The sequence below is a fragment of the Thunnus albacares genome, chromosome 1 (genome assembly GCF_914725855.1).
Source record: "Thunnus albacares chromosome 1, fThuAlb1.1, whole genome shotgun sequence".
Lineage (NCBI taxonomy): Eukaryota > Metazoa > Chordata > Actinopteri > Scombriformes > Scombridae > Thunnus > Thunnus albacares.
Window position 1 is genome coordinate 40846586 of NC_058106.1, and position 15000 is coordinate 40861585.

General features: G+C 44.6%; 2 protein-coding genes across 2 annotated transcripts in view; one reads left to right on the forward strand and one right to left on the reverse strand.

The window, feature by feature from the left end:
* Window positions 1–12458, forward strand: part of LOC122986152 (tubulin polymerization-promoting protein family member 3-like) — a 13874-nt gene extending 1416 nt beyond the window's left edge. Inside the window, exons 2-4 of the mRNA XM_044357276.1 lie at window positions 835–1033; window positions 10670–10823; window positions 11554–12458. Coding sequence (XP_044213211.1) covers window positions 846–1033; window positions 10670–10823; window positions 11554–11748 — 537 coding nt within the window. The 5' untranslated portion in view covers window positions 835–845 and the 3' untranslated portion in view covers window positions 11749–12458. The remainder of the gene's footprint in view (window positions 1–834; window positions 1034–10669; window positions 10824–11553) is intronic.
* Window positions 1–14923, reverse strand: part of LOC122986146 (keratin-associated protein 4-6-like) — a 37470-nt gene extending 22547 nt beyond the window's left edge. The window contains exon 1 of the mRNA XM_044357265.1: window positions 12444–14923. Within this exon, the coding sequence (XP_044213200.1) occupies window positions 12597–13316 (720 nt within the window). The 5' untranslated portion in view covers window positions 13317–14923 and the 3' untranslated portion in view covers window positions 12444–12596. The remainder of the gene's footprint in view (window positions 1–12443) is intronic.
* Window positions 14924–15000: the final 77 nt, after the last annotated feature.

Consider the following 15000-nt stretch of genomic DNA (forward strand, 5'->3'; position numbering starts at 1 on the left):
CAATCAATCAATCAATCAATCAATCAATCAATCTTTATTCATACAGCACCTGACTGATAAACATGCAGGATGGTAAATATGGATTTGGACACTAATGCACAGCAAAATCATTAAAAGAGAAAAACAAAAAGAAAAACAGTTAATTGAATAAAACATAATACAAACAATAATAATAATAATAATAATAATAATATTAAAAATAATAATAATATTAAAAATAATAATATTAAAAATAACCCAGTTGACTTCAGAGTCGGTGATTTAAACCTTTGCGATGCTAAATTTTGAAGCTTTTAAGTTTTCATCGAACGCCCTTGGCGTGGTGTGAAGGTCAAATTTGCCCAAAACATGAAACAGGAAGTTGTTGTAACTCTTCTTCACATTGACCAATCTGCCCCAAAAGTCCTCATGTTTGATGAGAGTCAACATGTCAGTGACGAGTCATAGCGCCTCCTACTGGCAACAGGAAGTCGGCCGTTTGTGACAAACATCATCTGATTTACATGAAAGTTAAATGGTGAGTTCAGCAACATGACGTATAATCAGTGGGTGTTTCTAGCGCCACATAGTGGACACCAGAGATAATATTTTATTCGTTCAAATAGTGACCTCGGCTGCTGCTCCCGCCGCCGTGCGAGAGGGAGCAGCAGCCGTTTCAGGTGTGACTGATTTAACGGTTTAATCATGTGAAGCACTTTGTTTTGAGAATTGCAGTATAAATAAAGTTTATTAACATCCACTCGTACCAAACAGGAAGTTTGTGCATCTCTGCTGCTGTGATTGGTTCGTACTCGTCTTGTCGGTGATGTCATCTGTCATCTGTCCGTGTTGCAGATATTTCCATCATGGCGGAGAGTTCGGACATCGATCAGCTGCTGACGGCGTTTAAGAAGTTCGCCGTCCACGGAGACACGAAGGCGTCGGGCAACGAGCTGAACGGGAAGAACTGGAACAAACTCTGTAAGGACTGTAAGATCACAGACGGCAAGAACGTCTGCAGCACAGACGTCGACATCGTCTTCTCCAAAGTCAAGTAGGTCTACAGACACACTACAGACACACTACAGACACACTACACACAGACTACACACAGACCACAGACACACTACAGACACACTACACACAGACTACACACAGACCACAGACACACTACAGACACACTACAGACACACTACAGACACACTACACACAGACTACACACAGACCACAGACACACTACAGACACACTACAGACACACTACAGACACACTACACACAGACTACAGACACACTACAGACACACTACAGACACACTACAGACACACTACATACAGACTACAGACACACTACAGACACACTACACACAGACTACAGACACACTACAGACACACTACAGACACACTACAGACACACTACTACACTGGCTAAGAATAAGCGTAAATATGGTACGATCGTCATCCATGTCGGCGGCAACGACTCCCGATTACGCCAATCAGAAGTCACCAAAATTAATGTTGAGTCGGTGTGTACATTTGCTAAAACAATGTCGGACTCCGTAATTTTCTCTGGACCGCTGCCTAATCTGACCAGTGATGACATGTATAGCCGCATGTCACAATTCAACCGCTGGTTGTCGAGGTGGTGTCCAGCAAACGATGTGGGCTTCATAGATAATTGGCAGACTTTCTGGGGAAGACCTGGTCTGATTAGGAGAGACGGCATACATCCCACTTTGGATGGAGCTGCTCTGATATCCAGAAATATGGCCAAGTTTATTAGTAAACCAAAACCATGACAACCCAGAGTTGAGACCAGGAGGCAGAGCTGCAGTCCTACACGCTTCTCTGCGCTTCCATTAGAGCAGTTACCCACCCAAAACCACATAGAGACTGTGTCTGTCCCCCGACCACATAAATCAATTAAATCCAAAGTATATAAAAGAAGAGCCATTCATGAAAATCTAGTAAAAATTAAAACCACTACTGCAATAGTACAACAAAATAAGATAATTAAATGTGGACTCTTGAACATTAGATCTCTTTCATCTAAAGCAGTTTTAGTAAACGATTTAATTTCAGATCATCGTATTGATTTATTTTGTCTCACTGAAACCTGGCTGTGTCATGAAGAATATGTCAGCCTTAATGAATCCACTCCCCCCAGTCATATTAATACTCATATTCCTCGAGACACTGGCCGAGGAGGAGGAGTTGCAGCCATTTTCAACTCAAGCCTAATCATCAACCCTAGACCTAAATTTAATTATAACTCATTCGAAAGCCTTGTTCTTAGTCTCTCTCAGCCAACCTGGAAAACTTTACAGCCAGTTCTATTTGTTATAGTGTACCGTCCTCCTGGCCCGTACTCTGAATTCCTATCTGAATTCTCAGAGTTTTTGTCGTATTTAGTCCTTAGTACAGATAAAGTAATTATAGTAGGTGATTTTAATATTCATGTGGACGTTGATAGTGACAGTCTCAGCACTGCATTTCTCTCATTATTAGACTCAATTGGCTTCTCTCAGTGTGTAAATAATCCCACTCACCGTTTTAACCACACCCTAGACCTTGTTCTAACTTATGGGATTGAAATTGAACATTTAATAATTTTTCCACAAAATCCTATTTTATCAGATCATTTTTTAATAACTTTTGAATTCCTATTACTGGATTACACACCATTAGATAAAAATGTCCTCACTAGATGTCTATCTGATAGTGTTGTAGATAAATTTAAGGAAGCAATTCCGTCAATACTGAATTCACTGCCATGTCTGAATACTACAGAGGACTCTTATGTTAACTTTAGTCCCTCCCAAATTGATAATCTTATTGATAGTGCTGCAGGCTCACTAAGACAAACACTCGACTCCATCGCCCCCTTAAAAAAGAAGATAATAAAACGTAAGAGGTTAGCTCCATGGTATAACTCCCAAACCCGCAAATTAAAGCAAACATCGCGAAAATTGGAAAGGATTTGGCGTTCCACCAAAGTAGAAGATTCTCGCTTAGTCTGGCAAGATAGTCTTAAAACATATAGGAAGGCCCTCTGTAATGCCAGAGCCGCCTATTACTCAGCATTAATAGAAGAGAATAAAAACTGCCCTAGGTTCCTTTTCAGCACTTTGGCCAGGCTTACAAAGAGTCATAACTCTACTGATCCATGTATTCCTATAGCTCTCAGTAGTAACGACTTTATGAGCTTCTTTAATGATAAAATTATAACTATTAGAGACAAAATTAACCATCTCCTGCCCTCAACAGGCACCGTTCTCTCCCCAAACACAGGAACCTTGGTAACGGCAGTAAATCCAGACATATATTTGGACTGTTTTTCTCCAGTAGACTTGTCTGAACTAACTTCAATGATTTGTTCAGCTAAACCATCAACCTGTCTCTTAGATCCCATCCCAACTAGGCTGCTTAAGGAAGCCTTACCCTTAGTGAGCACTTCTCTACTAGATATGATCAATCTGTCTTTAGTAACAGGCTATGTACCACAGTCCTTTAAAGTAGCTGTAATTAAACCTCTTCTTAAAAAGCCTACTCTGGATTCAGGTGTTTTAGCCAATTATAGACCTATATCTAACCTTCCATTTCTCTCTAAGATCCTTGAGAAAGCAGTCTCCAATCAGTTATGTGACTTTCTACATAACAATAGTTTATTTGAGGATTTTCAGTCAGGATTTAGAGCGCATCATAGCACAGAAACAGCACTGGTGAAAGTCACAAATGACCTCCTAACTGCATCAGACAAAGGATTTGTCTCTATACTTGTCCTGTTAGATCTTAGTGCTGCATTTGACACAATTGACCATCAAATCCTTTTGCAGAGACTGGAACATTTAATTGGCATTAAAGGAACTGCATTAAGCTGGTTTAAGTCTTATTTATCAGACCGATTTCAGTTTGTACATGTTAATGATGAATCCTCCGTGAAGGCAAAAGTTAGACACGGAGTTCCACAAGGTTCTGTACTTGGACCAATTCTATTCACCTTATATATGCTTCCTTTAGGTAACATTATTAGGAAACACTCCATAAATTTTCATTGTTACGCAGACGATACCCAATTATATTTATCAATGAAGCCAGATGAACCCAATCAGTTAACTAAACTCCAAACATGCCTTAACGACATAAAGACCTGGATGACCTGCAATTTTCTACTACTAAATTCAGATAAAACTGAAGTTATTGTGCTTGGCCCTAAACATCTTAGGAACACATTATCTAATGACAAAGCTGCTCTGGATGGCATTACCCTGGCCTCCAGCACCACCGTAAGGAATCTGGGAGTTATCTTTGATCAGGATATGTCCTTTAACTCCCACATAAATCAAATTTCAAGGACTGCCTTTTTTCACTTACGTAATATCTCAAAAATCAGGCACATCCTGTCCCTAAAAGATGCAGAAAAACTAGTTCACGCATTTGTTACTTCTAGGCTGGATTATTGCAATTCCTTATTATCAGGCTGCCCTAACAAGTCTCTAAAGACTCTCCAGCTGGTCCAGAACGCAGCTGCACGTGTATTGACTAAAACTAGAAAAAGAGATCATATTTCTCCCATTTTAGCTTCACTACATTGGCTTCCTGTAAAATCTAGAATAGAATTTAAAATCCTTCTCCTAACTTACAAAGCCCTTAATGGTCAGGCACCATCATATCTTGAAGAGCTCATAATACCGTATTACCCCACTAGAACACTGCGCTCCCAGTATGCAGGCTTACTGGTGGTCCCTACAGTCTTTAAAAGTAGAATGGGAGGCAGAGCCTTCAGCTATCAGGCTCCTCTTCTTTGGAACCATCTACCGGATTCAGTCCGGGGTGCAGACACCCTCTCTATGTTTAAGAGTAGGCTTAAAACTTTCCTTTTTGATAAAGCTTATAGTTAGGGCCGACCAGGCTCGCCTTGGATCAGCCCTTAGTTATGCTGCTATAGGCCTAGACTACTGGGGGACTTCCCATGATGCACTGAGCTCCTCTCTCCTCCTCCTCCTCTCCATCTGTATGCATTCATGTAACAGCAATGCATGTCACTAACTTTGCTTCTTCCCCGGAGTTTTTTGTGCTTTCTCATCTCACAGGAAAACCTGACTCCCGGGCCGAACCTTCGCGGTTCTTCACAGTCCTGATGGCATCCTTCCCTGTCTGTTGATGCTTGTGCTTGTTGTTGTTTGTTGTTGTCATTGTTTTTCTGCTGTCCCCCCTCCCCCTTCCCCTCTCTCTTTCTCTCTCTCAACCCAACCGGTCAAAGCAGATGGCCGCCCACCAAGAGCCGGGGTCTGCTTGAGGTTTCTACCCGTTAAAGGGGAGTTTTTCCTTACCGCTGTCGCCAAGTGCTTGCTCATGGGGGAACTGTTGGGTCTCTGTAAATTAAAGAGTACGGTCTTGACCTGCTCTATGTGAAAAGTGCCTTGAGATGACTTCTGTTGTGATATGGCGCTATATAAATAAAGATTGATTGATTGATTGATTGATACATACAGACTACAGACACACTACAGACACACTACAGACACACTACAGACACACTACACACAGACCACAGACACACTACAGACACACTACAGACACACTACACACAGACTACAGACACACTACAGACACACTACAGACACACTACAGACACACTACACACAGACCACAGACACACTACAGACACACTACAGACACACTACACACAGACTACAGACACACTACAGACACACTACAGACACACTACAGACACACTACACACAGACCACAGACACACTACAGACACACTACAGACACACTACACACAGACTACAGACACACTACAGACACACTACAGACACACTACAGACACACTACATACAGACTACAGACACACTACAGACACACTACATACAGACTACAGACACACTACAGACACACTACAGACACACTACACACAGACCACAGACACACTACAGACACACTACAGACACACTACATACAGACTACAGACACACTACAGACACACTACACACAGACTACAGACACACTACAGACACACTACAGACTGACTACAGACACACTACATACACACTACAGACACACTACAGACTGACTACAGACACACTACAGACACACTACAGACACACTACAGACACACTACAGACTGACTACAGACACACTACAGACACACTACAGACACACTACAGACACACTACAGACTGACTACACACACACTACATACAGACTACAGACACACTACAGACACACTACAGACACACTACAGACTGACTACACACAGACTACACACAAACTACACACAAACTACACACAGACCACAGACAAACTACACACAGACTACACACAGACTACACACAGACTACACACAGACTACAGACTACACACAGACCACAGACAAACTACACACAGACTACACACAGACTACACACAGACTACAGACTACACACAGACCACAGACAAACTACACACAGACTACACACAGACTACACACAGACTACACACTACACACAGACTACACACAGACTACACACAGACTACAGACACACTACAGACACACTACAGACAAACTACACACACACTACAAACACACTACAGACAAACTACACACAGACTACACACAGACTACAGACACACTACAAACACACTACAGACACACTACACACACACTACAGACACACTACAGACTGACTACACACAGACTACAGACACTACAGACACACTACAGACACACTACACACAGACTACAGAGACACTACAGACACACAACAGACACACTACAGACACACTACAGACACACAACAGACACACTACAGACACACAACATACACACTACAGACACACAACAGACACACTACAGACACACTACAGACACACTACACACAGACTACAGAGACACTACAGACACACAACAGACACACTACAGACACACTACAGACACACAACAGACACACTACAGACACACTACAGACACACTACAGACACACAACAGACACACTACAGACACACAACAGACACACTACAGACACACTACAGACAAACTACACACAGACACACTACAGACTACACACAGACCACAGACACACTACAGACTACACACAGACTACACACAGACTACAGACTACACACAGACTACACACAGACTACAGACTACACACAGACTACACACAGACTACACACAGACTACAGACTACACACAGACTACACACAGACTACAGACTACACACAGACTACACACAGACTACACACAGACTACACACAGACTACACACAGACTACAGACTACACACAGACTACACACAGACTACACAGACTACAGACTACACAGACTACAGACTACACACAGACTACAGACTACACACAGACTACACAGACTACAGACTACACACAGACTACAGACTACAGACAGACTACAGACTACACACAGACTACAGACTACACACAGACTACAGACTACAGACAGACTACAGACTACACACGGACTACAGACTACACACAGACTACACACAGACTACAGACTACACACAGACTACACACAGACTACACACAGACTACAGACTACACACAGACTACACACAGACTACAGACACTACACACAGACTACAGACTACACACAGACTACAGACACTACACACAGACTACACACAGACTACACAGACTACACACAGACTACAGACTACACACAGACTACACACAGACTACACAGACTACACACAGACTACAGACAGACTACAGACTACACACAGACTACAGACTACACACAGACTACACAGACTACAGACTACACACAGACTACAGACTACACACAGACTACAGACTACAGACAGACTACAGACTACACACAGACTACAGACTACACACAGACTACAGACTACACACAGACTACACACAGACTACACACAGACTACAGACTACACACAGACTACACACAGACTACAGACACTACACACAGACTACAGACTACACACAGACTACAGACACTACACACAGACTACACACAGACTACACAGACTACACACAGACTACAGACTACACACAGACTACAGACTACACACAGACTACAGACACTACACACAGACTACAGACTACACACAGACTACACACAGACTACAGACTACACACAGACTACACACAGACTACACACAGACTACAGACTACACACAGACTACAGACACTACACAGAGACTACAGACTACACACAGACTACAGACACTACACACAGACTACAAACTACACACAGACTACACACAGACTACAGACTACACACAGACTACACACAGACTACACACAGACTACAGACTACACACAGACTACAGACTACACACAGACTACACACAGACTACACAGACTACAGACTACACACAGACTACAGACAACACACAGACTACACACAGACTACAGACTACACACAGACTACACACAGACTACACACAGACTACACACAGACTACAGACTACACACAGACTACACACAGACTACAGACTACACACAGACTACACACAGACTACACACAGACTACAGACTACACACAGACTACACACAGACTACAGACTACACACAGACTACACACAGACTACACACAGACTACAGACTACACACAGACTACACACAGACTACAGACTACACACAGACTACACACAGACTACACACAGACTACAGACTACACACAGACTACACACAGACTACACACAGACTACAGACTACACACAGACTACACACAGACTACAGACTACACACAGACTACACACAGACTACACACAGACTACAGACTACACACAGACTACACACAGACTACACACAGACTACAGACTACACACAGACTACACACAGACTACAGACTACACACAGACTACACACAGACTACACACAGACTACAGACTACACACAGACTACACACAGACTACAGACTACACACAGACTACAGACACACTACAGACACACTACAGACTGACTACACACAGACTACACACAGACTACAGACTACAGACTACACACTGACTACACACAGACTAGACACACTACAGACACACTACAGACTGACTACACACAGACTAGACACACTACAGACACACTACAGACTGACTACACACAGACTACACACAGACTACAGACTACAGTAAGACTACAGACTACACACAGACTACACAGACTACAGACACACTACAGACACACTACAGACTACACACAGACTGTCTCCTGTGGTTCAGGAGATAGAGCAGGTCGTCCACTAATCAGAAGATCGGTGGTTCGATCCCGGCTCCTCCAGTCCACATGCTGATGTGTTCTTGGGCGAGACACTGAACCCCAAATAGCTCCTGATGGCTGAACCATCAGTGTGTGAATGTGTGAATGTGATTCATAGTGTAAAAAGCACTTTGAGTGGTCGGAAGACTAGAAAGGCGCTATATAAGTACAGTCCATTTACTATTCACACAGACTGCAGACAGGAAACAGGAAACAGGAAGTAGGGAGACGTCCACCAGCAGAGGACTGAAGGTATAATGTGATTTATTTAAACTGCTGCCAGTGAAGAGTCGTATGTAACGACTTCCTGCAGATCACAACTATATTTCAGCTGAACATGAGAACCATGAGGACTCAACATTCTATAAACAGAAAATACTGTATTTGAGTTCCATTTATAACCTTTATTAAATAAACTTTCAGCTCAACATCAGCAGCAAATAAAATCATCAATAATTTTATTAAAATAAATCTAGTTGGATGTTTGAGGCAGATTATGTCTCCTGACTCACTGAATCAAACCTTGTTTGGGAACATTTGGGAACATCTGGGAACATTTGGGAACATTTGGGAACATCTGGGAACATCTGGGAACATCTGGGAACATTTGGGAACATATGGGAATATTTGGGAACAGTTGGGAACATTTGGGAACATTTGGGAACATCTGGGAACATTTGGGAACATTTGGGAACATCTGGGAACATTTGGGAACATCTGGGAACATCTGGGAACATCTGGGAACATTTGGGAACATATGGGAATATTTGGGAACAGTTGGGAACATTTGGGAACATCTGGGAACAGTTGGGAATATTTGGGAACATTTGGGAACATTTGGGAACATCTGGGAACATCTGGGAACATTTGGGAACATTTGGGAACATCTGGGAACATTTGGGAACATATGGGAACAGTTGGGAATATTTGGGAACATTTGGGAACATTTGGGAACATCTGGGAACATCTGGGAACATTTGGGAACAGTTGGGAACATTTGGGAACATTTGGGAACAGTTGGGAACATTTGGGAACATCTGGGAACATCTGGGAACATTTGGGAACATTTGGGAACAGTTTATGGCATCGTATTTGTCGGCAGGTGAGATTTGTCGTCAGTTGCCTCCACACCAAACGCCACGATTGGTCCAAACCACAAGCAGCTGCTGATTCAGACGTTTATGTGGAAAAGTTGCTGTAATTTAGTAAAATATCATAAATATTTCTTCAATTTGCATTAATTACTGTGATCACAGAATTGCAACTTCCTGGAGGAAGTGACCAATAAAACACGGGGAGGTGATCTGATTCAGGTTCATCATTTTATTTGCATTAGTCTTTATTTGTTGTATTGATTCCGTTTGTTTTGTCTGATGTCTGTAAACCTGTACGTTTGATTGATTGCAGATGTTTCCTGTGACCTTTGACCTCTCACCAGTGTTTGTGTGTTTGTGTGTTTGTGTTTGACAGACAGAAGACGTCTCGCGTCATCACCTACGAGGAGTTTCGGAGAGCTCTGGAGGAACTGGCTCCCAAGAGGTTCAAAGGTCAAAGTAAAGAGGAGGCGCTGCAGTCCATCTGCGGTCTGGTGGAGGGACGAGAGCCGAGCAACGTGGGCGTGACGGTGAGGAAACTGTTCCTATCAAAGCCCGTCATTTTCCTCACAGTCTCTAGACGTGAAGAATGAGACACATTCATATCTTATTACCAGCACCTGCAGGTTCTTTTACATCTAAATACCTTTGAGATGAAGAAAGATGAGTGAAATCGATGAGTTTTCATGGAACGCTCTTGATGTGGCGTGCCGGTTAATTTGGATGTTTCGCCATGAAACAGGAAGTTGTTGTAACTCCGCTGGAGAGTCCCGAACACATCTACATGTTAATACTGAGTCACAGTCACAGTCAGCTGACAACAGGAAGTCAGCCGTACGTGACAAACATCATCAGATTTACATGATGTGGTCTGAACATGATACACAGCAGCATGACGTGTAATTAGTGGGCGTTCTCTGGCGGACACAGGAAGTGATAGTTATCTCCTACATGTAGATGCATGTGAGGTGTGTTCTGGTTGACGTGTTGCTCCACGTTAACGTCACTCGCTGCTTCTTTAGAGAGTTGTGAGGTTTTGCGGATGTTGCTGTGATGTGTTGTAGGATTTATTTGTTCTGCTTTTCTTTCTGATGCTTTTTTCTGACTAAGCTGGATGGTGACGCAGCTGCTCGGGGTTAGTTCAAGGTGACGTCATCTCTGCAGTGATTGGACGATGGCGGCAGCTCCTGTGTGTTTATGTTTTATACTATATATATGAGATATTTCTGACTGACTTCCTGTCGTCTGCGTTTCCATCAGAAAGTGGCGAAGACGGCGACGGTGGACCGGCTCACCGACACGTCCCGCTACACGGGCTCCCACAAGGAGCGTTTCACCGAGAGCGGCAAGGGCAAAGGTCGCGAAGGCCGCGAGGAGATCGTGGAGAACACGGGATACGTGGGCGCCTACAAGAACGCCGGCACGTACGACGCCAAGGTGAAGGCTGAGAAGTGACGAGGCCACGCCCCCCTGCAGGCAGCCAACACAGCACTTAGGACCAAACCTTGAACTTTGACCCTTCTGTGTGTGTGTGTGTGTGTGTGTGTGTATGTGTGTGTGTCTGTGTTCAGAGGTCAGAGGTCACTTCCTGCTGAGCTGAACCTTCAGGTCAGGAGGTGGAGTCTGTAAATAAGTCATGATCACAGCGTCCTAAACTTCCCTCCAGGAAACGATCGCAATAATTAACACAAATTCAAGAAATCTGTAATATTTCCGAGAGTTAAATTAACTTTTCTGAATGAAACGTTCAAATCAACGGATGCTTATTATTTGGTGTTTTGGTAACTTACGTTGTCGCAGCGTGCAGGAAGTGATGACACAGAACTCTTCTTTGGTGGTAGTTTTTTAAAAAATCACATTATTTTCCTTAGCTTAGAGTTCAGCAAATTTACTGCAAAAAGAGAAATAAAACATGTCACCTGTTTGAGAAAAGCTTCAGTTAAAATGTTTCACTCGTTACATTTAGGAGCTGAAAGGACGAGAATGTTTCCACGGAGACTATAAAGTCCTGAAAGACTTTTTAAAAAGTGATCCATGAATGAAACGCTGCGTTGGTCCGTCACACAGATGCATCGCAGCATTTATCTCCTTATTAAACATCAAATAACATAAACAATAATAATAATGATCTCTGAGCAGCTGCTGCAGACCTGCAGCAGCGCCCCCTGCAGGCTGTGATGATCATTGCAGACCCGCAGCAGCGCCTCCTGCAGGCTGTGATGATGCAGACCCGCAGCAGCGCCCCCTGCAGGCTGTGATGATCACTGCAGACCCGCAGCAGCGCCTCCTGCAGGCTGTGATGATCATTGCAGACCTGCAGCAGCGCCTCCTGCAGGCTGTGATGATGCAGACCCGCAGCAGCGCCCCCTGCAGGCTGTGATGACCACTGCAGACCTGCAGCAGCGCCCCCTGCAGGCTGTGATGATCATTGCAGACCCGCAGCAGCGCCCCCTGCAGGCTGTGATGATCATTGCAGACCTGCAGCAGCGCCCCCTGCAGGCTGTGATGATGCAGACCCGCAGCAGCGCCCCCTGCAGGCTGTGATGATCATTGCAGACCTGCAGCAGCGCCCCCTGCAGGCTGTGATGATGCAGACCTGCAGCAGCGCCCCCTGCAGGCTGTGATGATGCAGACCCGCAGCAGCGCCTCCTGCAGGCTGTGATGATCATTGCAGACCCGCAGCAGCGCCCCCTGCAGGCTGTGATGATGCAGACCCGCAGCAGCGCCTCCTGCAGGCTGTGATGATGCAGACCTGCAGCAGCGCCCCCTGCAGGCTGTGATGATGCAGACCTGCAGCAGCGCCCCCTGCAGGCTGTGATGATGCAGACCCGCAGCAGCGCCTCCTGCAGGCTGTGATGATCATTGCAGACCCGCAGCAGCGCCCCCTGCAGGCTGTGATGATGCAGACCCGCAGCAGCGCCTCCTGCAGGCTGTGATGATGCAGACCTGCAGCAGCGCCTCCTGCAGGCTGTGATGATCATTGCAGACCCGCAGCAGCGCCCCCTGCAGGCTGTGATGATCATTGCAGACCCGCAGCAGCGCCCCCTGCAGGCTGTGATGATCACTGCAGACCTGCAGCAGCGCCCCCTGCAGGCTGTGATGATCACTGCAGACCCGCAGCAGCGCCTCCTGCAGGCTGTGATGATGCAGACCCGCAGCAGCGCCCCCTGCAGGCTGTGATGATGCAGACCCGCAGCAGCGCCCCCTGCAGGCTGTGATGATCACTGCAGACCTGCAGCAGCGCCCCCTGCAGGCTGTGATGATGCAGACCTGCAGCAGCGCCTCCTGCAGGCTGTGATGATCACTGCAGACCTGCATCTATGAATCCAGTTTGAGTTCTTTGCAGGTTCTCAGAAACCATCTTGAAACTGAAGTGACCAGTTTGGTGAATAATCTGAACCAGTTGTGACCTGCAGGTGGCGCTGAATGAAAAGTCAGAAGGACGTTTTTCTTTATTCTGGACGTTTAATAAACTAAATACTGAATTTAAAATAATAATAATCTGTAAATTAACCAGCATGAAGGTCAAAAGATGTTTCAATCATTTTTGATTTTATGTCAAAACGTATAAAAAACAAAGAAGGAAAATAACCAATAATAACTAATAATATAATTTAAAATAAGCAACAAGCTCTCAGTAAACCAACCAGAGACTACGGCAGCGTTCTCGTCCACTGAGACATGAAACAGGAAGAATATTAACGTTTTAATCCAATCAAAGAGGACGTCGTCACACAGATGTTTATTTAGACAGCATGTCGATCATCTGTGAAGGTGAAGCAGCAGCAAAGTGTTTTTCTCTGATTTATCATTAAATATTGATTTGGAACCGGCTGCCCAGCAAACATTGAGGCGTTATATGATGTTTGAACGTCCAATCAAGACGTCCCGTCATGGTTCAGGTTATGGGTCGTTACCCGGTCGTCAGCTGGTCGTCAGCTGGTCGTCAGCTGGTCGTTACCGTCATCAACAGCTGTTCATGTACACAGTGTTCATTCTGCAGCTTCATACATCCTGAACGTCTGTTTACATCTGAACAAGATAATAAATGATAATAAATGATAAATAAACAAACACACAGAAACGCGGCGCCAATAACGACGTGCAACATCGTTTCACTACAAACAGCTTCTAGATCATCTAAACGTTTGAGTTTTTAACTCTTTGGATTCCATCTGACGTCCAGTTTATATTCTAAACATGTGCAAACGTCCACGAAAGAGCAATTTGACCTGAGTTTCATGACATTTAACCGCGTTCACGGGACGTCACGACATCACCACAACATCACCACGACATCGCCACGACATCACCACGACATCACGACATCACCACGACATCACCACGACATCACGACATCACCACGACATCACCACGACATCACCACGACATCACCACGACATCACCACAACATCACGACATCACCACGACATCACCACGACATCACGACATCACCACGACATCACCACGACATCGCCACGACATCACCACGACATCGCCACGACATCACCACGACATCACGTCTGAACTCTGATCCCACAAACACCAGTTAACTGCACACACACACACACACACACACACACACACACACACACACACACACACACACACACACACATACAGTAACACACACACACAGTAACACACACACACAGACACTCACACACACACACAGTAACACACACACACACAGTAACACACACACAC